The following is a 26,235-nucleotide window of genomic DNA, read 5'->3' as shown; positions in this document are numbered from 1 at the left end:
AAACACTGCGCGGGCTGAAGCCTCCGCAAACCTCATGGTGATGCCCTGCCTTGGGTAGCTTGATCGCTTGTCGGCTGGGTTCAAGAAGACATAGTATATACCTAACCGCGCTGCGCTGTATTGTGCTATGCTGTGCTGACTACAATGCCAATCCATCTTTTCAGCCATCAGATCACTACTTTGTGCAGTAGTAAACCAAGTATTCCGTACACAGTCTCTACTTCCCGTTTTCAAGTCTTTATCATCGGACAGAGAAGTCACGCAGAGAAGGGAGGCGATACGACATTTCTCGAGTGTGCTGAGTTAGTAGCCAATCCTACTTTTCCCACCAGCTTTATGTCCCGAGCATCGTGGAGCGACTGAGATTGAACCCACCTTCCTTCCATGCCACACCTCTCCGCCGACCCATCTTCTCCCTCCCTCCGTCCCTACTCCTCGCCCCCTTCATAATTCTCTCCAGTCAATTAGAACCCCAGCGTAGTACCAGTAATCATGGCCAAATCAGCTCGGACCTCCCACACAGACCCGCCCGCCTTGTCGGCACTGTTGACGCGCTGCTGTGTGCTCGTCTCCCACCATCTCCTCACCAAGTCGCCGTCGATCACGCCGCGACCTCCAATGCCGTCGGTCTCCACCTGGCGATATGCCCGCGGGTTGAGGCTGGCGGGTTGATGGTCAAGGGTGGCAACGAGAGTGTTCTGCAGCGTTGAGAGGCGGCGGTAGGTGCTCTCGCGGAGAGGGGTGAGGAGAGCCAGAGAGCCAGATTGCGTAGTTATGAGAATCTGATGAGGTTGCGGCTGGACATTGTTGTCGTCCTCGAGGTCCATCTCGTCAGAGTCTCTGGTGCTGTGAGACGCTCTTCGTAATGACGGCGGTATCAATGCCATGGCAGTCGGAACTGCTCCGGTGTGGAACGTGCTTCTCAACAGTAACTTTATTCCGCGCTCCGTCTTTGGATTTTCCGGGTCATACTGCAACACCCTCAACATGCCATCCTCGACTGAGGAGACAATGTATAATTGTTTCCCGTCTGGCAAGAACTCAGCCGCAAGCACTGCCGGGTTTTCCAGGTCGCGGCCCAGAATCTGCAGTTTGTAGGGTTCCTCTGAGTATCCTACTAACCATAATCCCGAAAATGCGTCTCCCAAAATGCATAGACCTGTACCTGGAAGTTCCTTAGCTACGTGCACATAGTATCGCATATCCAAGAACGCGACCGGTAGAATGGACATATCCTCCTTCAAGCCTCTGACCATGCATTTCTGACCCTGCGCAGCCAGGAGGAACCCTTGGGATCCCACACCCGAGATTGCAGAGACGGCACCACGCACATCTTCTCTTGTGATGAGCTTGAGTTTTAGATCTGTTTCAGGCACGTCTGGTTCGGGAACAACGTCCACAACATCGAAGATATATAAGTTCCCTCGTGTGGTGACATTTTCGCCCTTCACCAGAGCTGTGCCTACGACGATGAGGTCTTTGCGTTCGTGCGTTTCCTCGGAAATTTCGAGATTGAGCGCTTTCACGGAGAGGATTCTTTCAGAAGAGTCGAAATGATAGTGGCTTATGATTCGACGTGTTTTGGAGCTAAGCAGCCTAAGGGTAGACTGAAGCGTGGTGGGTAAGAAGGTGGTGGCCTCATTCTGCCATTCAGGATGCCATTCATCGTCTTGGGGAAGTTGGAAGTCTACCGTCTGATTTGTCGCAAGGACGTAGGAATCAGTAGGCGAAAAATACGCCAGGGAGGGGATATCTTCTCCGATAGGGACGCGCTTGATGACCCAGTCCGACTGCCCCAGCATTAATGACTGGGGAAGCTGAGAGAAACAGATGTAATCGGATTCGTCGATGAATACGAAGCCATGGCGGCAGCTTCCGATGTGGATCGCATTCATCGATTTAATATTTTGCAACCCCAACTCGTAAACGCGAGGCATCGTGGAAGCTTCGCGTAGTATTAGCATTGGTTGAAGTCCAGGGATGAACACTGAAGCGCGGCCGGCGAGATTCGTGATAACTTGCATCGGCCGCAGTGAAGATTCTTCACCTTCCTCCTCGATTTGATCTTCGGGCGCTTCGGCTGGCTTGGTGGACACTTTCTTGAATTTGAAGCTTCCCACCACTTCAGGATCTGCGAAGGGCTCATAAAGAATGATGTCTCCAGCCGTGTTGTGCACGACCAAGTATGGACGAGAATCTGTCGCATCCCCTAGATCGACGAGCAGTGCTTCGGCCAAATCGTCCTTGTTTCTCCAATGTTTCGGTAGTTGAAGCCCTTGCATTAGATATGTGGGAAGGAACGGGAGACTATCACATTGAAACACCTCCAAGGCGATGTTTGGTAATGACAGTAGGCAAAAGTGCCCCTCAGATGTCAACATTGCTAGGACCGGCCCTTGCGATACTCCGGCACTCTCATAAAATCTTGATGTCTGGAAGAAGTCGCTGGTGTCATGATAGAGCGAAGCTGATAGGACAGACTTGTCCTTGAGCGATGCAGGAAGCTCAACCTCATCGAGTTCACCGGCTTTATCGGCTTTGAGTAGGGTCATGTTTCCGTCGTCTCTGATGAGGATCAGATACGGTTCAGCAAAAGTTGTCTTGACCGCTCTGGCTGTCTGGCCTTCTTCTTCATCCACAACAGGGAATATTTGGGAGAGGCCGAAGTTGACATCATATACACGTACTTCGGTTGGGAGAACTTGGACCGTGTGGTTCGTCGTATCCAGTCTGAAGACAGATATGGTAGAGCCGGCCGACTCATCGAAATCCGAGTCTGTCATTGGAACCAGGTTGTCGTCAACCAGTGAAAATAAGGAAGACCTCCCGGCGCCGTCGGGGGTCACCTGCGAGACCAAAACGAGGTTGTCGAATCGAGATTCGGCATGCTTCTCGGTGTCATTCTGACTCTTTCCACTCGAACTGATACACCAAACTCCAATTGCATCCTCGTACTTTATTCGTCGTGTTACCTTTGGCTCCAGCTGTCGACGAATAAAGGCAATCCCACCGGCTTTGCCTCGACCATACGCACAGACAAGTTCGCGCTCCCGTGGACCAGCCTGGTCTAATTCATCGGCATCATCACGTTTTCGTTTGCCTAGATTCCCCAAGGCGATGTCATTGATTGGTGCTAAACATGCAAGACGATCGAGTGGCCGAAAGTTGTGGCCGCTCAGATCACTTGACAAATGGCCATTATGTCCGCCGATGATTTCGGCATAGAGATCGTCTTCATCATCTTCACCGTCTTCTTCATCATCTTCCTCTTGAGTGTCGATTTCATTGGCTTGTATCTGTGCCCGGGAGCGGATTCTCTTCAATTGGGGGGCCTTCTTGTCTGTCGACAGTAAAATTGAGTCGGCTTCTTCGCTCCCAATAAAGAGACGATTTGTTCCGAGATTCGCTGTGCAAGACGCTGCACCCATAAACAGACTCTGTGTTTGTGCCTCTCCGAGTCTGCGAAGGGTCATTCCCGAGACCGAACGGCCATCCATTCGAAACGTCAAGTGAGCAAGCTCTCCGGACTTCAAAATGATCATCATGTCACCATTTGCGTTTCCCAGGTGCTCGACCTGGCAGCCTTCCAGTTTCAGGCGCGCCTCGGAATGATCAGCCATGGGGAAAGCAGATGCCTCTTTCGCAAATTCATTCACAGCCATGGCGCTAGACTTGCCTCCTTGGTCTATATGGATCAATTCGTTGCCGCCGACCAATAAAGCGCCGCCAACAGGTAATGGAAGAGCAATGATCCGATAGAGGTCATTGGGAAGCTTCTGGACTGACTGCAAAGTAGTTGACGCCTTTTGATCGAGGTCCAGGGCATAGACTGCATAGATCGTGACATCTCGCCGTTCTGGACTCATATTTGAGGAGCGGGCAGCGGTAGAGTACAGTATACCGATGGTAGGGTCGCGATACTCGTAGAGGAAAGCAGTGTCGACGGGATGCAATAAGCCAGGATCAAGAACAGTCAGAGGCAGAACAAATGATGGACCGTAAGGCGTTTGACGCCCATGAGCGTGCCCGTCAATTTGCTCTGGATGTAGAGACTTTTCCTTATCTTCTCCGTCGAGGTCATCCAAGTCGTCGATTGCCAGATCATCCCCGGCTTGATGGAAAGGGATAATGGCAAGATTACTGACACCAAAGTTGAAGGCGGCACATCTACTCGATGGGTCGATCGTCAGACGACTGACACAATCAGCGAGATCAGGTTCCCACGGAGCAGACTGTAGATCATGATGCTCGTAGAAATGTATTGACAGAGTAGATATGCTATGCAATTCGGCATCCCATTCGACAAGGCTCAACTTAGCATCGCGAAGTGCAATGAGGAGGACATCCCCTCCACTTTTCGAGTCGGCAATCTTGAGTCTGCCTAATGCGGTGACTGTCCCCGCCAAGCTGTACTCAGCAATCAAGACCAGTCTTGTCTCTTGACCGGCACTGACTGGCTTGCATTGGAAAACTTGGAGCAGGGACGTCCGCGCAATGATCAGATTGTCGGCATTGGGTGAAGTGAACGAGAGTGAGAGGGCATGAGTGACGCCAGAAGGAGGGATGAGCTCGGAGTAGCACTGCATCCTGTGGTTGCGGTTGAAGAAAGGGAGGTGGTGGGCGGCGGTCGATTGACTGCCAGGAGCACTATCCCCTTCCCGACATCATCATTGAGGTTTCTTGAGTGCTGGATTTATAGCCGCATCACCTGAAATCGGTAGGCTAGAAGAGGGATGTAGAGATTGACATATCTCACAGAGCGGATGGAGGGGACAAAAGGGCCAAGTCACAACTGGGGGTTGATATTTTGGTGTGTCACGTGAACAGCTTCCAATATCACACTAGTCAACCACTAGTCCGGATCTAGAAAGACAAACACAAAGTGGGCAGCTATGACGACGGAGTCCATCTTCCTCGCTTCCTCGCTTCCATCAGGCGACGGCCGAGTTGCGCTGCGCTGCCCTGCGACAACTCCTCCCACTCTGAGGTCACAATTGCGCACTTCTCTTACTTTCTCGCCTTCTCATCCTTTTCACTCTGTCCCCATTCACATTCATCCAGCTGGCCTGAGATGCAGATGCTGTGCCATTGTGTGCAGCCATAGCCTCGCTGAAGCTCTCAGAACGCCATCATGCAGCTCCTCCCATTGACAATGACTGAGCTCGCTGACCCGGGTTTCTCGACCATGGCAACGGCCGGTTACATACAAATCACCTTGATTTGGGTCGTCTACGCCATCGCCGTGGTCATTCTCCTCTCCGTCGCATGTCTCTTCGTCTACCTCTACCAGACACATCGGGACCGATCTATGTTCGTCACCACTGTCTGCATATTTACCATCACAAGTCTCCTAGCAACCGTCCTCTTGCTCCCAGTCGATGTCGCGCTGGTCTCTAGTACCACAAGCTCAAAGCTGGGCAGACGGAAGGACTGGGCAAGTCAAGGAAAGGTTGACAACATCACTCTTACCCTCCGGATCGTCTACTACCTTCTCTACTCGCTCGATGCGCTTCTCTGCCTCCTCGTCATTCCCTTCACCTATTTCTGGTACGAAGAATACGATGAAGTCGCCCAAGAGGAGGGTACCCAAACAATCGGCTCCAGATTCTGGGCTGCTTTCAAATACACTCTGGCCTTCGTCTTCCTTTGCGTCGCGCTTTTCCTCGTCGGCTTCTTCGTCCCCGTCGCCCGCCATAGGGAAGGAGCTCACTTCGACCTTGACTTCTTCAAGAAACTGCTGGCCGAAAACCACGGAGAACGCGCCTTGACCTTTGCGCTAGGTCTCTTAATCACAATTGGCATCCTCATTTACTGCTTCTATACTGCGGCGGGCCTTGCACTTCTTCCCCTCACCCTCATCAAGTCTGCGCCGAGTATTTCGGCGCCAGCGTTGAGCGAATCCACTGCCTCCCAATTAGAAAGCAATCTCGAGAGGCAGAGACAGCTGGAAGGCCGCGCTCAGGGCAATCCCGATGGGTTGTCCTCTAAAGACCAAAGAGAACTGGACGCTCTTGTCCGTGAAGAACGTACTCTTCGTCGTCACCAGCGGCTCGCTGAAGAAGCCTCGGGAAAAGACCAGAACATTTTTTGGAAAATTTGGATCAAGCTGGGCGCGACTCTTCGACCTATCAAGCTCATACTCGGAATCCTGCTGGTGATCATTGTGCTGTTGATTTTCGCCAGCATGCTCATCACCGGCATTGACAAGGCTAAGAACTCGATCTGCAAACAACACTGCGGCTACCTGCTTGCTCACATCAACATCTTCCAGCCGGTCAACTGGATCCTCGTCATGTCGGCCAAGGTGTTCCCCATTGACTATGTCATCTTCTTGCTGATTGTGATGCTTTTCTTCAGCGCGAGCATCCTCGGCATCGCCACCATCGGGATCCGTGTCCTGTGGATTACAATCTTCAGGATCCGTAAAGCTCACACGTCGCCCCAGGCATTACTGGTGGCCACGGTCATGCTCACTCTCATGACGCTGGCTATCAACTACTCAATCGCTATGATGGTGGCACCACAATACGCCACCTTTGGCCCTCAAACCTTCTGCGACTACCCATTGAAACACCCGGGGGAACAACCTGACTGTAGTGATCATCCGCAGCATATTGTGCCGTGCACAGAGTCGACCGACAATCCGGCCGCAATGAATGTCTGCACCCCCTCTGTGGTCTCGACGTTCCTCAACCGAGTCACAGTCAATTTCCCCTTCTTCGGTGTTGTGGACTTCTGGGCCCAGTTCGTCTTCTTGGGAGTGTTCTTGCTCGCCTTCATCATTCTGCTGTTCCGTACACCCAAGCTATCAGACGCAGATACTGAGGAAGACGAGCTCGAGGAGGAAGAGGAAGGCCTGTTGGCAAGCACTGGTAGAAGATTCGATGCGACATGGCAAGACATCACGGGCAGGGTCAGCCATTCGGGTAGGAGAAACCAGCAAGGAAGAGGGACGAGGGAAGGTCCCAGTCATTGATTCGGCAAGTCATGGATTGGAGGCGATAAGTTCTATTCATTGGTATGGGATCGGAAGCACATGATGTTGCTGGCATCGGGTTATACGTAGCGTCAGCTGCTGTTGACACGGCGATTGGACGGCTGGACTCAGGTTTAACGCGGTCAATGACGGGTGCGCATAATGTTGGTGCGCCCATCTCAATTGTATCCTTTGCTATTCCGATGACTCTTTTGCAACTGCGCGAGTAACGATGTGCAAAGACTCTGTCGCCCTTTTCATCGGTGCAGAAATAACAGTGAAGTGCAGCCTTGTCACTTCGGTCTATCCCCGGCCATTTTTCCATTTTGAAACCACGGTGAAACAGCGTCCTTTTGATCAAGTGATGGATCATGATTTTCATCCAGATACCGAGTAGTCACGTCGTAACGTCATGCAGAATCTCGATCTGACAGCTTCGAAATGGGCGAGTCCCGATGTGCGTCGCGAACGAGAATCGCAGGTGCCGGCCTGGACACGAAGAGCGCCCTCGCCACAGACACACGACATAGCCTCCTCCAATTCATTGCAGCAGCCGCAACAACAAAATCAACCATTGTCGGCGAAGCCGCTCAGCTCTGCGCAACGAAGATACTTGTCCCGCCAGGCTGAACTGCAGCGATTCCGCCGGCTGTTTCGGCGACTGGCCTGGAAAGCAAATAGTTTGACACACTGGTCTCATCGTGCGCTGAATCTGGCTCAAGGACACCAGAACCAACGCCATCAAAATAGCAATGGCCCCTCTAATGAGCAGCTCGAGCAACAATGGGCCGCCGGTCCACGGGCTACACTCGGACCGTACGACTTGATCATTGACCCGGTCGACGCGGAACGACAATTCAAGATCGACTTTTACGAGTTCTACGCCTTACTCGAGCGTGGACTCGTCTGCCTCCTGGGTGTTTGGGGGATTGTAATTACAGCCTCCGCCGCTGCTGCAGGTCCAATGGTGGAGGGCGACGACACGGGCACAGTGTCTTCTTCCTCGAAAACACAAGCCAATGGCGGTGAGATGGTATCAGGGTCAGGAACATCACAGCCCCCCGCCATCATCGGCGACTCGCTGTACTTCCAAGGCGCCGCGCACCGCTTCCACGCCAACGTCCTCGCCGCCCTCGACCACCCTTCAAACCCTCTGCACTCGATCCTCGGAACAGGCCCCGTGAGAGAGTACATCGGGGTAGCCAAGGAATTCCGCAACAAATGGAAAGACGTTGAGTCGCGGCCCGAGGATTCCTTCCGCGGTCCTGAGAGGGTAGAAGAAGAGTGGGATCCGGCCAAGACGAGGCGCTACGAGAAAGTGCTCCGGGATCTCAAGTTGGAGGAGTTGCTGGGGAGTGTGCTCCGGGCGCTGGAAGAGGCTGGGCGGAAGGCCGAAGCAGAGATTGAAAGACTGAGAAGTTCGTTACTGGGAGGAGGAGGAGGAGGAGGAACCAGCAAGCATAACATCGTCGGTGGTGCTCCTCCCGATGTAGTGGATTTTGATATGCAAGATGCCCCGTTTGAAGTCATGGACAGATCAGGAGGCGAGTGGGACTATGAGATGGAGTGCTGACCAGGTACCTCTTTTTCGGTTTCTTTTTCTTTATTTTTCCAGAGCTCAGAGATACTCCGATCGTCCAGATCCCTGACTGCCCAGGGCGCACATGCCTCGTATTTTGACATCCTCCAAGAATCCATCTAGATAGACCCTAGCTATGTAGACTCCTCATCTTTGTCCTCTCATTATCACTCCTGCCCTCCATCTATCCTCGATCTGCATTCTTTCTTGAAAACCCCTCGAGTCGCGGACCATGGACTTTGATTTCGCTACGTACCTGAGCCAGCTTGATGCTACATATATCTACCGAGTGGAGAAGCTCGCTGGGGGAGTCGTGAACGTGACTGTGCGAGCCAGCAAATCCCGCATCGCTACAGCAGCAACTATTACTGCCTCGCCATCACCGACGATGTGGGAATCGAGAAATGACAATGACGGACTGGACTGTGACGATGACTGTGACTGTGGACGAGGAAGATTCCCTGGCGAGAAGTCGTTGATACTGAAGCATGCTCCGCCGTTTATTGCGGGAATCGGCGAGAGTGCTCCCATGTCACAGAGTCGCCAGGTATGTCGCTCACATCGTCTGTACTGCCATTGATTGCTGCCGTGGCCCAAGGGGGTTTACAATGTGTCGCAGGAAGTTGAGGCAGCCTCTTTGGCGTTGTTCTCGCCTGACCCTCTCACTGAAGGGGACCGATCAAGCAGCCTGTCGTCGCCGTCGACTCGGGGAGTCCTTCACCACGTATCAACAGAGTCAGGAGTTATGGTGCCCAGATTGCTTTACCACGATCCTGCCAACCATGTTCTCATTCTCTCTGACCTTGGACCACTTCCAGACCTCTCCAAAGTCTTCATAGAGCTAGGCGGATCCACGCCGGACTCGGCCGGCGGAGCATCATGGCAGACCCCTACTCCATCTTCGCCACGCCTGGGTTTTCCGCTTGAAGCTCACGAAATCTCAACTTATCGGAGGATAGGGGAGAAATTGGGGATGTTCTTTGCACGGTTGCATGACACTAGCAGTATTCGATCCATTCTTGGAGCAGCACGCCATGAACAAGGCGAGGTGTTACTGCGTGATCGATCGGGTCAGCAATCTCCTCAAGCCGATGTATTCCCATCGGTGCCAGAAATGAAGACCGTCATTCACGAGCACGTCATAAAGCCCATCCGATCTCACCTGCTTAAATTTCCCTCGCTGTTGGACGAAGCAGAGGCAGAGATCCTCTTCGCAGCGGTGGAGGCCGACTTTCTCCGCCCAACCCCTCCGGAGGAACAGTGCGTCGTCCTAGGCGACTGCTGGACCGGCACAGTGTTGGTCGACCTGAGGCCCGCGGCCGGTGGTGATACGGACGTGGGCGTAGGTGTGATCGATTGGGAGTTTTCGAAACTTCGCGGTCGCGGCGTCAACGGGGACGTCAGCCAATTCCTCGCTCACCTCGAGTTGTTACGGGTTGCTGCCCATGCTCGCCCCAACGGACAGGCTAGCGGTCACCTGTCAGCCATCAATGCCATCATAGAGGGCTTCGTACGCAAGTACAAGCTCGGTCAAACGAAGAGTTCTGATGGTGACAGCGGCCTCCTGCGGTCCGCATGCCTGTCGCACGGCGCGGAGATCATAAATGGCGCCTTCTGGAAGACATGGACATGCCACGATCCTGAGTGTCCATCATGCACAAAGACTTCTCAACCTCCTTCTTCTTCTGCTTCCTCCTCCTCCTCCTCCTCCTCCTCCGCCGCCGCCGCTGGTCAATCTGGGACAATGCAATGCAGCATCATCACGAAGCTGGTCAGCCGGGGAATCTCTTTCTTGAGGTGCGCCGTCGCCACAGAACCACCTCGGCTGGGGACAGCCACGTTGAGGCAAAATATCGCGGCCAACAACCTGGAAGCGGAATATGACAATACGAAGACAAAGGGGTTGTATGACCTGTTCGATTAGTCCGGTCTCGAGTTGAAGACATCGGGCCGCATTTGCGGAAAGCGTGCAATGGCTTGCTCTCTCAATACCCTCACACTTTCCCTGGTCGCAAGCGGGCGCAAGGGGTAATTTAAGGGCCTGCTACTGTACGGTTGACGAATTGCTCGGAACATGCATTTTGTTCGAGTTGGGATTTCAAAGGATCTTCGATCTGACTTTAGAGGACGGCGCATGGAGCTACGATGATCTCCGATGATCTCCGGGGATGTATTTTCCACACTAGAAGAGAGAGAGAGAGAGCCAGATGGCACAGAAGGAGGAGGGATGAGAAAGGGGAAGGAGAAAGCAGGAGAAATGTGAGATAATCTTCTTGATTTTTTTTTTGGCTTCAGCACAACGGTGAGGATTATGCTTGCGCACCAAACCGTATAGTTTTTAGTTATTCCATTTCTTCAGCTGTAATATTCTGGTCCCGCCATAACCCCATACCCAGTAAACCCCTTGCATGGTTGGTAAAATACAAGCAACTTATTCGTGAGTCGAAGAATGTCTGTCTGGGATCCAGTTATTTCTCCAGGTGTCATATAATGCGCATTTGGCATAGTTAGTAGGCGCTCGTACGCCGATGCTCTCGTCCACCTCGGCGCCATTGAGGGTCTGGTGACTGCAGTGCAGGACGTGGTCGTAAGAGAGCAGTTCCTGGCTGATCGGTGCATTGTTGCGCAGCGCACGCACGGTTTTGTCCCAGGAGAAGATGCAGTGGGCTTTGTGGTAGCTAGAGGACATCCATGCGTCGCCGTGTTCGCCCTTGCGCATCTCCTCGTCGGATATGATGATCTTGCCGTCGCCGTCGGCGTACCACGTCCAGTTCCCCTGGGCGAGGTATCGCTCTGTCAAGATGCTGTCGTAGCATGGTTCGGGCACCCAGTCCTGCATCATAACGTCGTAGACACAGCCCTTGGCACGCGCTTCCTCGGGGCTATATCCACAGTCGAGAATCTTGCCGTCCAGACTGTCAGGATCTTCAACTTTGTCCTCCACCGCAGAATCGACGGATGTACTAGGAGTAGGAAGTGGCAGGTCTGCGGGTAAGGCACTGGATGATGCAGTAACAACACTGGCGGCTGCTGCATTGCCGCTGGATTTGGCCGACAAGGGACCAAGCACAACTGCGAGGGTGGCACCGACACCGGCGCTAAATGCGAGGATGAGACCGAGCAGAATTTTCCACCATGCTATGTTGACTGGTGTTATTTTATCCTGTGGGGCCCTGGGCACCAGAGGCTCGTCCTGACGCTCGTCCTTGATATCATCGTCGTCGTCTTGAACAAGGTCGTAGCGGTGACTGGGGGCCATGACCTCTGTTGATGAAAATTGGCTTCAAGGTAAATCAGGACGGAAACGGAGAGCTTGGATGCGAGTTGAGAGGAACGAAGGCCCGAGTCTCGCAACCCTCGTGATGTATCACCAGTCGACAACGCGGGAACCTGGTTCTGGGCATGAAATTCAAACAAGTGTAGAGTAATAGTGAGCAATCACAACGACTTCTGGTAAACCCCGCGCCCGGATCTGTATCCTGGGGACCTGTACTGATTGAATCCCCTATGTACTCCGTATGATGAATGAATGGCGGACTTGGGTTTGGGGAGAGATGGAATGCGGTCTCGGTTGAGATGAATGCCGCTACAAATAAAGCTAAGGCCCTGATAGGCATTGCTTCGGCTTACCTGGGCCAAGAGTTGTAGACGGTGGCAACCAGGTGGTAACTGGTGGTGACTGGTGGTGACTGGTGGTGATGGTGGTGAGTATTCCGTCAGCTGACGCCATATACAACCCTTCGTATTGGATCGCATACAAACCCCTCGAAACCTGCCTCGCGAGCTAGTTTTACCACTATTGTCGTCGACATTCTTGGCTCGAAATCGGCATTGGCACGCAGGCCATCGACTCCTGTTTCCTTCCAGGCCTCGACGGCCAAGGACGGCCAGCCGAGATTGCCACTTCGCTAACTTGAGAAGCTATTGCAGCCACGTCACGTGTCATATCTTGCCAACTCGCCAACTTCTCCATTGTTGTTGCGAAGCGAAAGGAGGCAACAGCGCAAGAGTTGGCTCGATGAGTCGATAGGTAAGTATGGAGAAGCCACACACTTACCTCGTAGTATACCTGGTATTCTTCAGTCATTAGGAGGGTGATGTGGCTGCATTGGCGACGAAATTGTAGTGGCAATTGGCATGATTTTTGTGATGGAAGCGCAACCGCTGGCGTGGGCGAGAGACACTGTACAAGTATGTGCTCCGTACAAGTCCGTCGAAATCTTCCAATGGACGTCGACTTGAACACTCTTCGATTCTGAGACATGGCCCACGGTTTAATGTGGATGGGTTGGCCCAGCCAGGCTAATAATATACGGAGGGGCGATTGAGATTTTGTGAGGCTTTCGTCCAAAATCTACTGGTACTTGTACCTTATGCCAAGACGAAATGGGCCCTCAGGCTCAGAAGGAAGTCAAAAGCGGCATAGTTGGCGATGTGGCTTACGGATGTTGTTACTGTGGAGTGGCTTTTGTTGCTGGATTTGCTTGTGTGGCTGGGATTCGCACGAGCTGCATGATCTATTACTTCGGTCAAACTTCGGAAAATAAGGGGTTTTGTATCGAATGATATACTGTTTGTCCTGGCAACGAGAAAGGATTCTTAGGCTGAGCTCGATAGATGAGGTGAAGAAAAAATATGGCAGAAGAAAGAGTACGGGGCAGACTCATTGAAATGATTACGTGCGAGACGCTACATGGTACATGACACATAGTCCATGGACAGATGTTTACATCCACAGACACAGTTTCCCGCTCGATGTGCCCCCGGCAATCCAGTCCTTTGAAGGGTGGAAGACGGCGACAGCAGGCACGGCGGTGATGCCTTCGCCCCCGAGCTGGGCGAGCTGGTCGCCATTGGCCGCGTAGACGTCGACGAACCTGGGCGCGCGGTCAGCAAGGAAAGAGAGGAGGTAATGTAAGCAAAAGGTGAAGGAAGGAAAAGAGCAAAACCAAAAGAACAGGCAGGATGGTCCTGGTCTTTCCGAAGAGAAAGAAATGAACGTGTGAAGGAATGCGACAAAAGCGGAAGGGAGAGGACAAAATGCTTACCGATTCATGTTCCCCACGACCAGCTTCTGGATGTTGTCTTCGGGATAAATTTGCCAGCGCGGTTTGAGAATCGTGGTCCATCGGCCCCTGGAATGGCAAGCATTAAGTCAATACTAAGCGGCATTCAAACAAGAGAGGCTCACATTTTGCCTCAAAAAGGGCTCGAAACTCACGTCTGGTTATTATGTCTCACCACGACCTCTGGCTTCATGGCCTCTTCGTCCAGCTTAAAGCCCGCCGCCCAAGAACTCATGCTCTCCAGCGTCTGCGTCCCCTTTGGGGCATGCTTGCCAACGCCAAATGAGTGGATTTTGATCGTGTCATCATAGCTCGTCGTTGCCACTTGTCCCGCTGTATTAAACGCTGCGTGACTCACGCTCAGTCTCGATTCATGTTCGCCCACCAGTGTGGGCAACTTCTTTGTTACTTTGCGTAGATCCCAAAGTCGCATGTATCTGTCGAGGGACGCCGTGGACACATAGTGCGGGAGCAGAGGGTGTAAGCTGAATCCACCAATCTTCTTCTCCGAGAGTTGGAACAATTCGCATGCTGCAGGCGGTTGACGCGTGTCGTGCCGTCCGAAAGCGCCGTTCAACGTGGTGAAATACAATGTGTAAGGGTCGGTGGCGGACATATCTACGCCTGAGATGGGCTCATCGTCTTCTCGATCAGAAGGGCCATACACTTCCACGGCAACGGATTGGGAGAGGTCGGTCGCTCGGATTGATGAGTCATAGGACGATGTGAATAGTGTCTGGGGTTTCGATGGATGACTGTGCATCGCGCTTATAGTGCGGGTATGAGGTTTTATGTGAGTGATGTGAGGGTCCGGATGTGCCTCTTCTTCATCCTCGTCGCCTGCTTCTTCCTGTTTGAGGTTCGTGTCTGGTCGTTGTGAAGCATCTATGATCCCAAGTGACCCGAATTTGTCGCCCGCAAAGACAATGGGTTTCGAAGTTGTCGGGTGAAATGCCATACTGTATATCCTCTCCGGCGTGAGCTTGATACGATTCGGCTCCCATTGATCCCACAGCTCTAAGGAGCTCATCTTTTCCCTTAGCGCCTTCAGGTCCTTGTCTGTCGTCTCGCGAATATCTTGCTCATCAAAGGTGCGCTCGTACGGTTTGGCAACACCCTTGAGTATCACGTCCGTCCCGATCAGACTTATTCCATCAGCGGCGAAGTTGAGGTCGCCAGTGACACGCTGTCTCCTCTGCCTCTCTACTTCTTTTTGCTTTTCGTATTCAACCTCCGCTTTCTGCCTGGCGACTTCGCTATCCGCTTGCAGGCCCGCCAGTCGCGAGGATGTTCGACGAGGGACGACTTCTACAGGCTCCCTTTTCACACGCTTTGCAGGTGGCCCCTTAGGTTTCGAGGCTCGCTTCTGGCCATGTTGCGTGCCAGCGGAAGGCGCATTAGAATAGAGGCCCGCTTGCTGCGCTTCTTGGGTTAACTTTTTGAGGAGGGCGTCTCGCTCGGCGATATTAGCAAGCCGTTGCTTTTCAAAGTCGGATTGTGCCGCAGGCTGCTGTCCTCCCCGGGCCATTGTGGGAGTTAAGTGCAAAAAGAAAGGGCTACGATAAGAAGAATAATGAGGTTGAGATTCCAGTTCATCGCACAGTCATGACGCGACAGATGTACGCGTGGAAATCCAAAGGGTGGAGTGAGGAGGACGAGGTGCACAGTTCGCGGGTGAAGCGCGTAAAGTGGCTCTTAGTCAGCGACAGCGCATAAGGAGGCGCCCCTGAGGGTCAATCGAAAACTGTTCGGTTTCTCCTGAGCAACACACGATATTCCTTCATACAAATTCGGTGGTGTCATGATACTAGTATAGAGAGATCATCTCAGACCATATAACATCTTCCACCTGGTCCCAGAACTCCTCCCGAATGTCCAGCAATGTCTGGGCTTGGGGAATCACAGTTTGGATCTTCTCACTGATCGACTCGTACGACAAGATTCCATGCCTCCAGCAAAGCTGCGCGACTTGATCCGTAAACCATATCCGGTTCTTTACGTCGCTTTGTGATCCACGCCAACCGAGATAAAGCGACCACAAGAGAATAGCGAGCCCGCTTTCGCCCAGAAAATCATCAACCAGGAGCTGATCCTCATTTCGAGCCGGCTCCGTGTGTTTTTGAGGTCTTCGCGGAGGTGTCATCATTGTTGATAGATAAGCTCTCAGACGTCTACTCAGCCTGACATAGAGAATGGGAGCTGCAAGATCTCGAAGAGTCAGATATGAGAATATCAGCGTAGCGATGCCAACCACATTTGGCATCAGCTTATGCTCAGGAAGTGTACCACGTTGATTGTGAACAGCGACAGTCGCTGATTTCTGCCGAGGATCCAATATTGAATACTCGAGCTTCCAAAGTAGATTGCTAAAGGTCCGACACAAGTGCTGTTGGCGATCTCGGAGTAAGACGGTCTTCAGAGAGGATAAAATGCGGAGCTGTCGAAGCCAATCGCCAACGCTTCGGGTGAGATCTTGTAGGACAATGCCCGGTGATAAATTTTGCTTCTCTTTACTGTCAATGTTCGGAACCAAGTCCTCGGTTGATGCTTCCTCTACCGCGGTTGGCATCTGGACTCGAAGTTTTGTACCGTGCATCGCGGATTGCAGCAAGTCTGCCCATCCGACCACTCTCTGGATGTGTCTGTTCGAGTTTAAAGTCTCCATGCCACCACGCATGGCAATCAAATGGCCTAGTCCTTGTGAATGCGTGGTTTGAGCCTCTGATGGCCAGTCAAAGTGGTTGTCAGAACTAGAAAGAAGTGCAACTGCCCCAATGGTCTCATCGCTCAGAGATTTTTGCAGATTGCTCAGTCTTTGCGCAACAATCTGCATGGCTTCGCCTCGGTGCTTGAAGTAAACCTTATTCAGATCGATCGAGAAACAGTCTCTTCTATGGATTGCTACTAAACTAAGTGTCGCGTGGATGATTGCTGGATCCATTAGTGCCACTGAAATCCATCTCGCCTCGGGATTGCAGGCAAATGAGTTGGCCCAGAAAGAAGTCTGATAGTACTGAAGAAGACTTTGTGTTTGCGGTTCCGCAAGATCAACGTTCAGCGTACCGAAAGGATCCAGCGCGTCCAGATCGTGGAGCCGTGAAACCGTTGAGAGTTCATCGTTCGAACCAGGAAATGCTGGGATAAGTAACCGTTGACTTCTGGGCTTTGCCCCGGACCTGCGATCATGAGTTGCTACCATTCTCCGCTTCCTGGGCTTCGCTGCTGAAGAAGGTCTGGCGGATCGAAATCGTGATATGTGGGAAGTGATGCGATCGCCAACGTTTGCAGGGGTAAACTTGGATGTGGGATCGCTCTTTTGTCTCAGATAATCTCGCATCACGAAGGCGCGCACCGAGCTGCGCTCCTTCTTGTCCGTAGTCGGATGAGACTTCTGGCCACTGACAGTAACAAAGCGAAGCTCACGGATGGTGGAATGGGTCATTTGCGCCATGGCGAGGGAGGAAGAACGGGTCAGCTGCGAGAACAAGTACTGGCAGAAATCGAACCACCTAAAAAGCAACTTGATCGCGTCAATAGATCATGGCACAGGGCAAGCGCAAATATAGAGTAATGGCGTTGCCCAGAGTGCGAAAAGGACAGAATTCGCATTGTGTACAATCGAGCGGGGTGAAAGCGGTTCATTTTGCTGCTCAAGTTCAAGTCCTGCAAAGTTTTGAGGGTGAAATGGCTCGAGGTGGTAACGGCCGCAAATGGAGGAAGGATGCTGTAACCATCCATTCTGAGATTGGGCGATGCGGTGTTTTTGGTGTAAAAGACCCTTGTGGCTTACCTGATGCAGAGGAGCGGGCGATTACTCAACTACTGCATCGTGCCTCAAATGCCATGCCATGCCATCCTTGACTGACGTTTGGTATCAAGCCTTCTTCTCGAACTACTACCGTATCCGGATCTCTCATTAGTCAGTCGTTAGGTGATGAAAGGGGCTGGATCGCACCCCAACGAGCGTATCCTCGCTACCATCAAGCGTAATTGCTGTGACCTATCACGAGGGTGTTTTGGCGGACTCGAAATGGCTAGTCTCAAAAGCTCTCATCCCAAGCTTTCCCGCTTTGAATTGCATCCTGCGGACATAGACCACCACCGGCTGTGATGGGTCCGTTTTGGTCGCCGAAAGGCTTCTTTGAATGCTTGTCCCAATGTCGGTTTCTTCACTGCAAGAACCCATGGTTGAGGTTTGATTTTGAGACCAACTCAGTCCTCGCGGGTAATTTGTCTGGCTTCAGATCTGGCCGACCTAGGGCAGTTGCGTGGTAAGGGTCGTACAAGGGTCATACTTCCTTCTGACTTTCCAGGTTGCTGACATGGGCCAGGAGGAACTTGCAACAAGTCAAGGCATATTTACAAGCTTTGGTGAAGTTTTCATCCTGGTGGAAACCGACCCCGAGCTTGATCGAAACGTCCCCAATTTTGTCACCCTGTATCGCATACGGTAACACCCTTTTGGATGGTGGGTTCCATAGTGTCGCATTCCTCATGGATGGTTTCGAATTGAGATCGACGCTTGAAGTCCTCTCGACATATTTCCCAAGCTGAGCTAAGCAGTCGAGAAACGCCACCATTCCACCGTCAAACCGCCGATGGTTCAAAAGGCGTCCGATGGCCATATCGCCGCTGCTGAACAGTTCCAGAGGGGTGACCTTGGGTTCAGGGTTTGCCGCAGCAGAGTGTAGACCTCCGTCGCGGCCCGTTGTCTGCTGTCTTTGCACGTCAGGAGGTTGTTGGAGATACTCAAGCTTTTCTATTCGGGATGTGCTGCCTTGAGGTCGCAGACGGTAGCCCTGGAACGTGAATTTAAGTCTTTCTGCGACAGTGGCTAGAAGCAACAAGGTTTGACCCCATGCAGCGTTGATCTCAGACCAGTCAACATTTTGATTAGGTAGACGACCCAGACGTAGGCCGTTTATCGTGCCAAAGTAGCCGTCATGGCCGATACAAAAGGTGTCGTTGTAAACATTTGTGCGCTGAAGACGCTCAAGCTGGCGAAAATCATGGAGTTGTTTCTCTCTTAGGAATGATAAGTGCGTCGTAGTGTGGTATAAACTGTCATCGACTGAGTTTCGGGAATTCCAGTACGCTTGTTGCTCCAATTCCTCATGTTGCAACTGTTCCTCCAAAGCCGCAATCTCGGTATTGGCTTTGCTAATTTCGGCTTCGGTGGATTGGAGTTGCTCGTAGATAGTCCCACCAGCCTTTTTTGCGTCCGAGGGCCTCCGAACTTCAGAAGAGATATTTTGGGTGGATTTGAGAAAGCCAGCGTAGGCGTCTCTTTCTCTGTTAGCGCTGCCTAGGCGTGTGGTATATTGGGACAGCATCAGGGAAGTGCATTCTTGACACATGGGATGATCGATATCTGAATGGGACGAGAGGATAGCAAAGAGGTCTTCGACCTGATTCTTCCTGGCGGACATCCGGGTGTCTTTCACAGGAACAACATCAGAACCATTTGTTTTCACATTCTGGCTTTGGCTTTTTCGGTTGTTGTGCTCCTTGTCGGTCAGAGCGACTTGTGACTGTGTGATTTCAATGAAAGACATGTCGGTGTTGCCGTTTAGTAGGTCATGGCGACGGGAAAGAAGGGTCTCGTCCTTTGGCGCTACAATAGATCTCTTGTAGACCGGGGAGTTCGCTTGGGTAGAGACGCGGTGATAGAGATCTTTCCTTTCCTGCGGATAGTTCATGCGAGAAATGGTAGAGGTCAAACTGCTCAATTGAGACTTGCCCGTAGATGCTGTGTGACAGTCAGTATTAGGCAGACGAGAAGCGGGAGCTGACGGACCAACGAGCAGGTCAAACGAGGCCGGATTGATATTCTCCAAAGAGCTATCAAAGCGAACGGGCTGTCGACATTTCTGGCAATACATCTCTGCTGTTACTGTTACGGCGGCGATGTGGAAATCGTGAGTGGCAGTGAAACCGAGAATAAGTTGAAGCGCAAGATGACGTTGCTGGCACTGGTTGAAAACACGCGACGCGACTGCGGAATTTCCATTTTACTTTTGGCGACGCAATACCCCTCCCAGCCCTCCTCCCAACACCACCATCATCCACCTTTAATGCCTGCTCTGACCTCACTGTTGAACACATACCCTCATGATGGACGAACCATTTCGCAAAAGACCGCGTCTCTCCCTGTTCGCCAGCCGATCCTCCGGCCCTAGCCTTGACAACGAGCTGAACAACAGACGGCTAACTAATGACCTCTTACTGAAATCGCGTTTCGAATCGATCTTCGAAAAGTACTCTCACGACTTTTCTGGTGTCGGTGACGAAATAGATATGGAGACTATGTCAATAGTAGTCAATAACGGCCATGTGCAGTCAATGGAAAATGAGACAGATCCAGGGGGCGCGCACAATACCAAAGGAAAATCGTTGTTGAGAGCAATGTCCAAGGTTGAAGAGGGTGAAGGCGGCTACTTTGACGAAGGCGCTGACGATGTCATCATGAGCATCGAGGAAATCGCCGAGAATGCTGCCATGGCAGATGACGACCAAGGAATGGGAACAGTGGACAGCGACGAAGAGCTATTTGTTCCTTTCCATGCTCGCGAGGCTTACATTACACCTTCTGATTCTCAGCAAAGTCAGAATACCGTCCAATCCAGCTTAGTCGACTCCGACAATGACTCGCTATTCGGAGGGCAAAATCGGCCAGACAGGTCAACAAGTCCTGATTCTTTGTTCGAAGTTCAATTTCAAGAATCGCCTAAGCCTGAGACCACAGATACGCTACTTCCATTTGAAGATCTTAACGATGAGGTGGATGAAAATGCTATCCTTGAGAAGTTTGGACCCAAGCTTGGGCCGGAGGTGTTGAAAATTATGCAAAGAGCCAGAAATGTCGCTGTTCAAGCCCATATCGAGCCAGCCTGGCGAATCCCGACAGATCTCGTCCCTTCAGAACTGCCCAGATCTGTTTCGCTGTCCAAGATGGCGTCTGTCCCTCTTTCTGCCTTGGAAGTCCAACGGACTGCCTCCCCGACAGCTTCCAAGTCTCTTTGGAAGTGCAGTAGTAACCGGTCAACCAAGAGAACCGCGCGTCAAGCTCTCGAGAGGCGATACGGTCGAGCCGAGTCAGTGGATCCGCTTCAAGAAGAATTTTCCAATCGCCAGGATGCAAAAGAACACAGCCCTGACAGCGAGGCAGTGTCGGAAGGGGAAGACGAGGAGCAAAGAATGGCCAAAAGGAAAAACGAGGACGACGAGCAGATCTTGCGGATGAGGAAAGGAGCTTGTTTTTATTGCTCTCGCAAGTGGGCCGGGAGGGCAGGTGTCTTCAAGCACTGGGCTCAATTGGCAAAAGATTATGACAGGGGCAAAATAGATGACGACGACGTGCATGATCTGGAGTACATCCACTTGTATGTGGCATACAGCATTAAGACGGCCCGTCCGCCGAGACTCACCCTTTCCGATTTCAAGACCTTGGTTGAACTACATGACGGCGCAGGGCTGTCCTTCAATGAGATTGCCGAGTGCCGAGCCCTTCGAACACACAAAACTGGAATTGCTCTCAACGATGTTTACGACAGACATCGAACACGACCAGGTCATCTCGATCATGATTCAAGGAAATGGTCGCAGAAGGAATTAGACGCCCTGGAGGAGCTTTGTCAGAACCCAAAACGAGATATTGGTGCGCTTCGGTCGCATTTTAAACATCGCAACCATAGCGAGATAGGAGATAAATTGGCCGAAATCTGGTTGGCAGCTCTCCGGAGTTCGGTTCAAACATCACCTACCGCACCAAGAAAGCGGACAAATACTGGGCCACAACCATCTGGTGTGTGCCGGAAGGAACATAGGCAGCAGGGAGAGTTGCCGCCAAGCGCTCCATTTATCAAAGTGGAGCCCGATTCCGATGAAGAGCTGTCTGGTCGAAGATAGAAGAGTTGTCACCGGGACGCTTCAATCCAACTTTCTGCTCTCAAGGATATCCTCGATGGTTGTGCGTGCTTCTCCTCCAATCTCACCTATCCGTGCCCAGAACTTGGAGAGATGGCGCATACCAGAGTCGCACAGAATCGTGACGACCGTGTGACCGGGACCTAGTTTGAGTGCGGTTTGCAAAGCAGCAACACCTATGTGTCGGAGATCAGTCAGCTGAGCGAGAAACATGGGGCAGAATGGGAAAGAACTTACAATTAACTGCGCTACTACTCCCCACAAAGATACCATCCCTCTCAACCAACAGCCTCGCCATATTCATCGCCTGCTGATCATTCACTTTGACGGCCTCGTCAATCAACCCTCTCCCCTGCTCGAAATTCAGCGTTGAGCGAGTCAAACCGATTCCCTCCACAATCGTATCAACTTGATCTCTTCTTCGTGTCCCCTCCTTCTCTAGCGAGTGGAACATGACGCCGTGTTTGATTTTATTGTACAAACCTGAACCTTGAGGGTCCGCAAGCACAACTTGAACATCCGGCAGCTTTTCCTTCAGATAGGTAGCCACGCCTGAAATCGTTCCTCCCGTTCCCGCACCTGCGGTAAATGCATCGATATTGCCCTGGCATTGAACATATATCTCTGGACCTGTGCCTTCGTAATGAGCTCGCCAATTTGCTTCTGTTTCAAACTGGTTGGCAAAGTAGCCCCTCCCCCTCTTCTCCGGGTTTTCCGTATGTTCTCGCGCGAGATTGCGGGCGCGGTTCACGAAATGCTGCTGGTCCACTATTGGCGCGGGCGGGACTCTTTCCACAACCGCACCGAGCTTTAACAAGAGGTTGGATTTCTCATGAGATTGGTCGTTGGGCATGCAAATGTGGGCGAGATACCCCTTTGCGCGGCACAGAGTTGCAAGAGATATCCCTGTTGATCCAACCGTTCCCTCGTAGACGGTGTCTCCACTATGAGGCGTGAGGAGACCCTGACTTTCTGCTCGCGTGAGGATTGACAATGCAACCCGGTCCTTGGGTGAGCCACCAGCACCATTGAGGTGTTCGCATTTGGCGAGAATGGTGCATCCCGTAAAGCTTGAAAGCGAGGGAATGATAATGAGAGGCGTGGAGCCTATCGTCGATTCTATGCCGGTGCCGATGGGTGGGGGGGATATTTGGTTCGCTTCTTTTGAACTTATGGTCTCATCGGGCTTGTGTTGGGAGTAAGGAAGCTGCTGAAACTTGTAGGACGAGGTATAGCTGCGGTAGAACTGACGGAGCTGATCAATGACGATAGCAATAGCGAGGCCAGAAGCGATGCCGATTACAAAATGAGGACGGTCTGCCCATTGCATAGGAGAACTCTGATTCTTGCAGCTTTTGAAAGAGGACGTATTCCTTGGGTTGATATAGCTAGTCTTTGGATCGCAGACGGACAATTTTACTGCTTCTGCTGGAGAGTGCTGTCAATTATGGCAAGTAACCGGCAACTTCCTCCCAATGTCTAATCATGAAGCAAATGTTACATCTCGTGGCCTAAATGCAGAGTATTGAGACTGATCAAGTCGATTTTGGGCGATATATCGGCTCCCAGAATTATTGAAAGCTCGGAGCTCAATGATCCGCTGTACTTGCACTATTCCCGAAACGGATCTTCAGACCTACTCCGCATTTGATTTCATTTCCATTGACCAGGTTGTGGCTGTATCGCCGTTCCTCCCAGTTTCAGTCAGCGGCGTTCGGGGATCTCAGTACTTGCTGGATAGTCCCAGCGCTCTATGCCCTGTTATTATTGTTATTATTTTTGTCCGATTTTTCAAACTTCTGATGGACTCACCGGCCATCGCGCGCATCTTTCAACAACTGTTCACGAGACCATCGCGGAATTGCCTTCGACAGCAATGCGCTCGCAGACAACCGTCTCTTCAATCTTCAATCGGGCCAGTTCAACAACGTCGAACATATGCACTTCGTCGCAAGCGAGATGATGCGGGAGGAGGCAGCACGTGGCAGCAGAGGATCGATGCCTTCCCCAAGGACATGTCGCGACAGCTCAAGGAATACCCCATGGTCTCTGCACACGATCTGCGGCACAGGACCCAGCGGCCACGGAGGGTCAAAATGCTGACGAGGGAGTTTATCGATGGTGAGGATAAAGCGGGACATTTTGGAAGTCTTCTACTGACAGAATGCAGACAGCCTGTACAATCCCAACTACGGCTACTTTACGAAGCATGCGACGATCTTCAATGCCGGAAAACCCTTTGATTTTGCCTCTATCAAGGACGGCGCCGAGTTCAATCGCCTGGTGGACTTGAGCTACGTCGAATTTGAAGATGCTCTGGACGAGATTGAGCCGGATGAGACTCGACAACTTTGGCATACCCCCACCGAACTGTTCCGGCCGTATTATGGCGAAGCTATTGCGAGGTATCTGGTCACGAACTACAAAATGACCCTTTTTCCATACCACGACTTGATCATATACGAGATGGGGGCAGGGAACGGAACCCTGATGCGAAATATACTCGATTACATCTACGAATACGAGCCGGAAGTTTACAGTCGGACCCAGTTCAATATCATTGAGATATCCTCCGCGCTGGCCGAGTTACAATTGACCAGCCTGCGACGGTCACCCTATGCAGCAGATCACCTGGATCACGTACAGATTCTCCATCGATCAATTTTTGACTGGAAGGAATACATCCACTCACCTTGTTTTTTCCTCGCCCTCGAAGTCATCGACAACTTCGCCCATGACTGCCTGAGGTACGATCCCGAAACAGAACAGCCGTTGCAAGGCAGCGTCCTGATCGACGAAGACGGAGAATTCTTCGAGTTCTACGACCGCAATCTCGACTCTCTGGCACTGCGGTACCTCCGCGTGAGAGAGATCGCTGCCCGCTCCCCGATTGTGACTCCAATCTCCCAATATCCCAGACTCCTGCGCCAGCTCCGGCATTCCCTGCCCTTGTCGCCCAACCTCACCAAGCCAGAATACATCCCGACGCGCCTGCTCGAGTTCTTCGACATCCTCAACCGATACTTCCCGGCCCACCGCCTCGTGCTCTCCGATTTCGACTACCTCCCCGACGCCGTCCCGGGCCTCAACGCCCCTGTCGTCCAAACGCGCTACAAGCGACGCAACGTGCAGGTCTCCACGCCCTTCGTGCACCAGGGCTACTTCGACATCTTCTTCCCAACCGACTTCACGATGATGGAGGATATCTATAGAGCTATCACGGGCAAGTTGACACGAGTGACGAGTCACAGGCAATTTTTGGAGAGTTGGGCGTTGGTGGAGCAGACGGAGGTTAGAAATGGGGAGAATCCCATGTTGGCATGGTATTCCAATGCTAGCGTGATGACTACTGTATAGCGAAAATGCACACACTAGGCTCCGAGAGAAGTTAGAGGGACTCGAGCAAGCCAAGAAGTAGGGGGCGCGCAACAAGCTCTTTCGGATGGCGAAAAGTCTAGAGTTGTTCTAGTTGAACGAGTCCTGTCTGCAGACCAAGTTTTCCCGATCATGCTCGTCCAGCATCATCTCGTTCCAAGTCGTAGGCTCCGGAAGAGCTCAACCTTGGACTCTGAAAGTCCTGCCACTTGCTGTCTTCCTCTCGCGTTCTTCCGTCTCCGGTCTGGCACGATTGAGAACTAAAAAGCGCATTTGTTAGTTCGAGGGCTTTCGATACTACAACCACTCCTGGTTCAGGATTGCTTACCCTGCAAGAAGTCTGCCGTCCGACGCCTCATTCTTGAGTGGATGTACGCCTTGGAGGCTTTGATGTGGTAGTGGAAATAGTCCCGGAAGGTCTGGATGTGGGAAATGACCTCGTCTCTTCGCTGACGTGTGAGATGTCGAGGGAATAATACTGACAATGCATTAGCCTCGCGCCTTTGAAGAGGTCTCCATCATCACGGAGAGAGCAGCGGCACAAGTGGCATACCGAATGTAATAAAGCCCATTTCACCCATCTCGCCCGTCTTCCCGACTCCCCTTAATCCCTGCAGCTCCAATGGCGGATCGCTGCGGAATAGTACCTGCGGCGCATTCTGAATGGCTCTCCGTCTTGCATCTACAAACTCCTGCAAGAACACTTTGGCAAAGATCCTATCCACGGCATCCGTGAACATTGTCGAAAATATGACGGTGACTCGATCATGGCTGGCCTTGATATAAATGGCTTCTTCCTCGCGGTAATGGATCGACATTACCTCGCCACCTTCCTTGACGCCTTGCGGTGCAGATTCTGAGGTATATTTGCTCGCTTCCTCTGCCAGCTGAGCGAATTCGTCAAACGCCTTCTCGAAGGGCGCAGCCATGACGTTCCTCTTTAGCAGACTGATCCTCCTCACCAACTCCTCTTTCTCTTCCGCAGTCGGCGGCAAGTTTTCTAGGTCAATCAGAATACTGAAATCATACCCCGCCTCCGTGTTCGTGATATAGTTCCCATATTCCCTCTGCAGGACTTGCTCGGCGCCATATTGCAACAACTCGCGGTAGCATTTGATAGAGAGGGAAATGAGAATCTGTGTTTTGCTCGAAGGGGTCGAGATGTGGAACGCGACGCCGTCGAAGTCCGAGACGACCTGGTCAATGGATGTAGGAGGGGCGCCGGAGAAGCGTTCGGTCAGAAGGGACTGGATGAGGACATTCTGATAGTCGAGGAGGAGCATTGCAAGAGAAGGAGTGGGCTGCTGGCCGGC

At 52.1% G+C, this 26,235-nt stretch overlaps 12 protein-coding genes across 12 annotated transcripts; 5 read left to right on the top strand and 7 right to left on the bottom strand.

The window, feature by feature from the left end:
• Window positions 1-464: 464 nt before the first annotated feature.
• Window positions 465-4,586, bottom strand: A1O5_10116 (uncharacterized protein; the record flags this gene model as incomplete). The annotated part of the gene is made up of 1 exon (XM_007750694.1): window positions 465-4,586. The coding sequence occupies one exon, from the start codon at window positions 4,584-4,586 to the stop codon at window positions 465-467; it is 4,122 nt and encodes a 1,373-aa protein (XP_007748884.1).
• A 599-nt stretch (window positions 4,587-5,185) lies between these two features.
• Window positions 5,186-6,976, top strand: A1O5_10115 (uncharacterized protein; the record flags this gene model as incomplete). Its single annotated transcript, XM_007750693.1, has 1 exon — window positions 5,186-6,976. The coding sequence occupies one exon, from the start codon at window positions 5,186-5,188 to the stop codon at window positions 6,974-6,976; it is 1,791 nt and encodes a 596-aa protein (XP_007748883.1).
• Window positions 6,977-7,388: 412 nt separating this feature from the next.
• Window positions 7,389-8,549, top strand: A1O5_10114 (uncharacterized protein; the record flags this gene model as incomplete). The annotated part of the gene is made up of 1 exon (XM_007750692.1): window positions 7,389-8,549. The coding sequence occupies one exon, from the start codon at window positions 7,389-7,391 to the stop codon at window positions 8,547-8,549; it is 1,161 nt and encodes a 386-aa protein (XP_007748882.1).
• A 238-nt stretch (window positions 8,550-8,787) lies between these two features.
• Window positions 8,788-10,479, top strand: A1O5_10113 (uncharacterized protein; the record flags this gene model as incomplete). The annotated part of the gene is made up of 2 exons (XM_007750691.1): window positions 8,788-9,102; window positions 9,175-10,479. 2 exons carry the CDS (start codon window positions 8,788-8,790, stop codon window positions 10,477-10,479), a joined length of 1,620 nt encoding a protein of 539 aa, XP_007748881.1.
• Window positions 10,480-10,986: 507 nt separating this feature from the next.
• On the bottom strand, window positions 10,987-11,814 carry A1O5_10112 (uncharacterized protein; the record flags this gene model as incomplete). Its single annotated transcript, XM_007750690.1, has 1 exon — window positions 10,987-11,814. One exon carries the CDS (start codon window positions 11,812-11,814, stop codon window positions 10,987-10,989), a length of 828 nt encoding a protein of 275 aa, XP_007748880.1.
• A 1,467-nt stretch (window positions 11,815-13,281) lies between these two features.
• A1O5_10111 (uncharacterized protein) lies at window positions 13,282-15,149 on the bottom strand (the record flags this gene model as incomplete). Its single annotated transcript, XM_007750689.1, has 3 exons — window positions 13,282-13,432; window positions 13,604-13,690; window positions 13,777-15,149. 3 exons carry the CDS (start codon window positions 15,147-15,149, stop codon window positions 13,282-13,284), a joined length of 1,611 nt encoding a protein of 536 aa, XP_007748879.1.
• A 279-nt stretch (window positions 15,150-15,428) lies between these two features.
• A1O5_10110 (uncharacterized protein) lies at window positions 15,429-17,072 on the bottom strand (the record flags this gene model as incomplete). The annotated part of the gene is made up of 1 exon (XM_007750688.1): window positions 15,429-17,072. The coding sequence occupies one exon, from the start codon at window positions 17,070-17,072 to the stop codon at window positions 15,429-15,431; it is 1,644 nt and encodes a 547-aa protein (XP_007748878.1).
• Window positions 17,073-17,910: 838 nt separating this feature from the next.
• On the bottom strand, window positions 17,911-19,503 carry A1O5_10109 (uncharacterized protein; the record flags this gene model as incomplete). The annotated part of the gene is made up of 2 exons (XM_007750687.1): window positions 17,911-19,370; window positions 19,419-19,503. The coding sequence occupies 2 exons, from the start codon at window positions 19,501-19,503 to the stop codon at window positions 17,911-17,913; spliced, it is 1,545 nt and encodes a 514-aa protein (XP_007748877.1).
• Window positions 19,504-19,735: 232 nt separating this feature from the next.
• A1O5_10108 (uncharacterized protein) lies at window positions 19,736-21,529 on the top strand (the record flags this gene model as incomplete). Its single annotated transcript, XM_007750686.1, has 1 exon — window positions 19,736-21,529. One exon carries the CDS (start codon window positions 19,736-19,738, stop codon window positions 21,527-21,529), a length of 1,794 nt encoding a protein of 597 aa, XP_007748876.1.
• Window positions 21,530-21,550: 21 nt separating this feature from the next.
• On the bottom strand, window positions 21,551-22,877 carry A1O5_10107 (cysteine synthase A; the record flags this gene model as incomplete). The annotated part of the gene is made up of 2 exons (XM_007750685.1): window positions 21,551-21,723; window positions 21,785-22,877. 2 exons carry the CDS (start codon window positions 22,875-22,877, stop codon window positions 21,551-21,553), a joined length of 1,266 nt encoding a protein of 421 aa, XP_007748875.1.
• A 472-nt stretch (window positions 22,878-23,349) lies between these two features.
• A1O5_10106 (uncharacterized protein) lies at window positions 23,350-24,904 on the top strand (the record flags this gene model as incomplete). The annotated part of the gene is made up of 2 exons (XM_007750684.1): window positions 23,350-23,668; window positions 23,718-24,904. The coding sequence occupies 2 exons, from the start codon at window positions 23,350-23,352 to the stop codon at window positions 24,902-24,904; spliced, it is 1,506 nt and encodes a 501-aa protein (XP_007748874.1).
• A 198-nt stretch (window positions 24,905-25,102) lies between these two features.
• A1O5_10105 (actin-like protein 2/3 complex subunit 2) lies at window positions 25,103-26,205 on the bottom strand (the record flags this gene model as incomplete). Its single annotated transcript, XM_007750683.1, has 3 exons — window positions 25,103-25,182; window positions 25,251-25,400; window positions 25,476-26,205. 3 exons carry the CDS (start codon window positions 26,203-26,205, stop codon window positions 25,103-25,105), a joined length of 960 nt encoding a protein of 319 aa, XP_007748873.1.
• Between the last annotated feature and the right edge of the window lie 30 nt (window positions 26,206-26,235).

Source organism: Cladophialophora psammophila, assembly GCF_000585535.1.
Source record: "Cladophialophora psammophila CBS 110553 chromosome Unknown aczJe-supercont1.18, whole genome shotgun sequence".
Lineage (NCBI taxonomy): Eukaryota > Fungi > Ascomycota > Eurotiomycetes > Chaetothyriales > Herpotrichiellaceae > Cladophialophora > Cladophialophora psammophila.
Note: the sequence above shows the minus strand (reverse complement) of the source record. Positions and strands in the feature narration are given on the sequence as shown.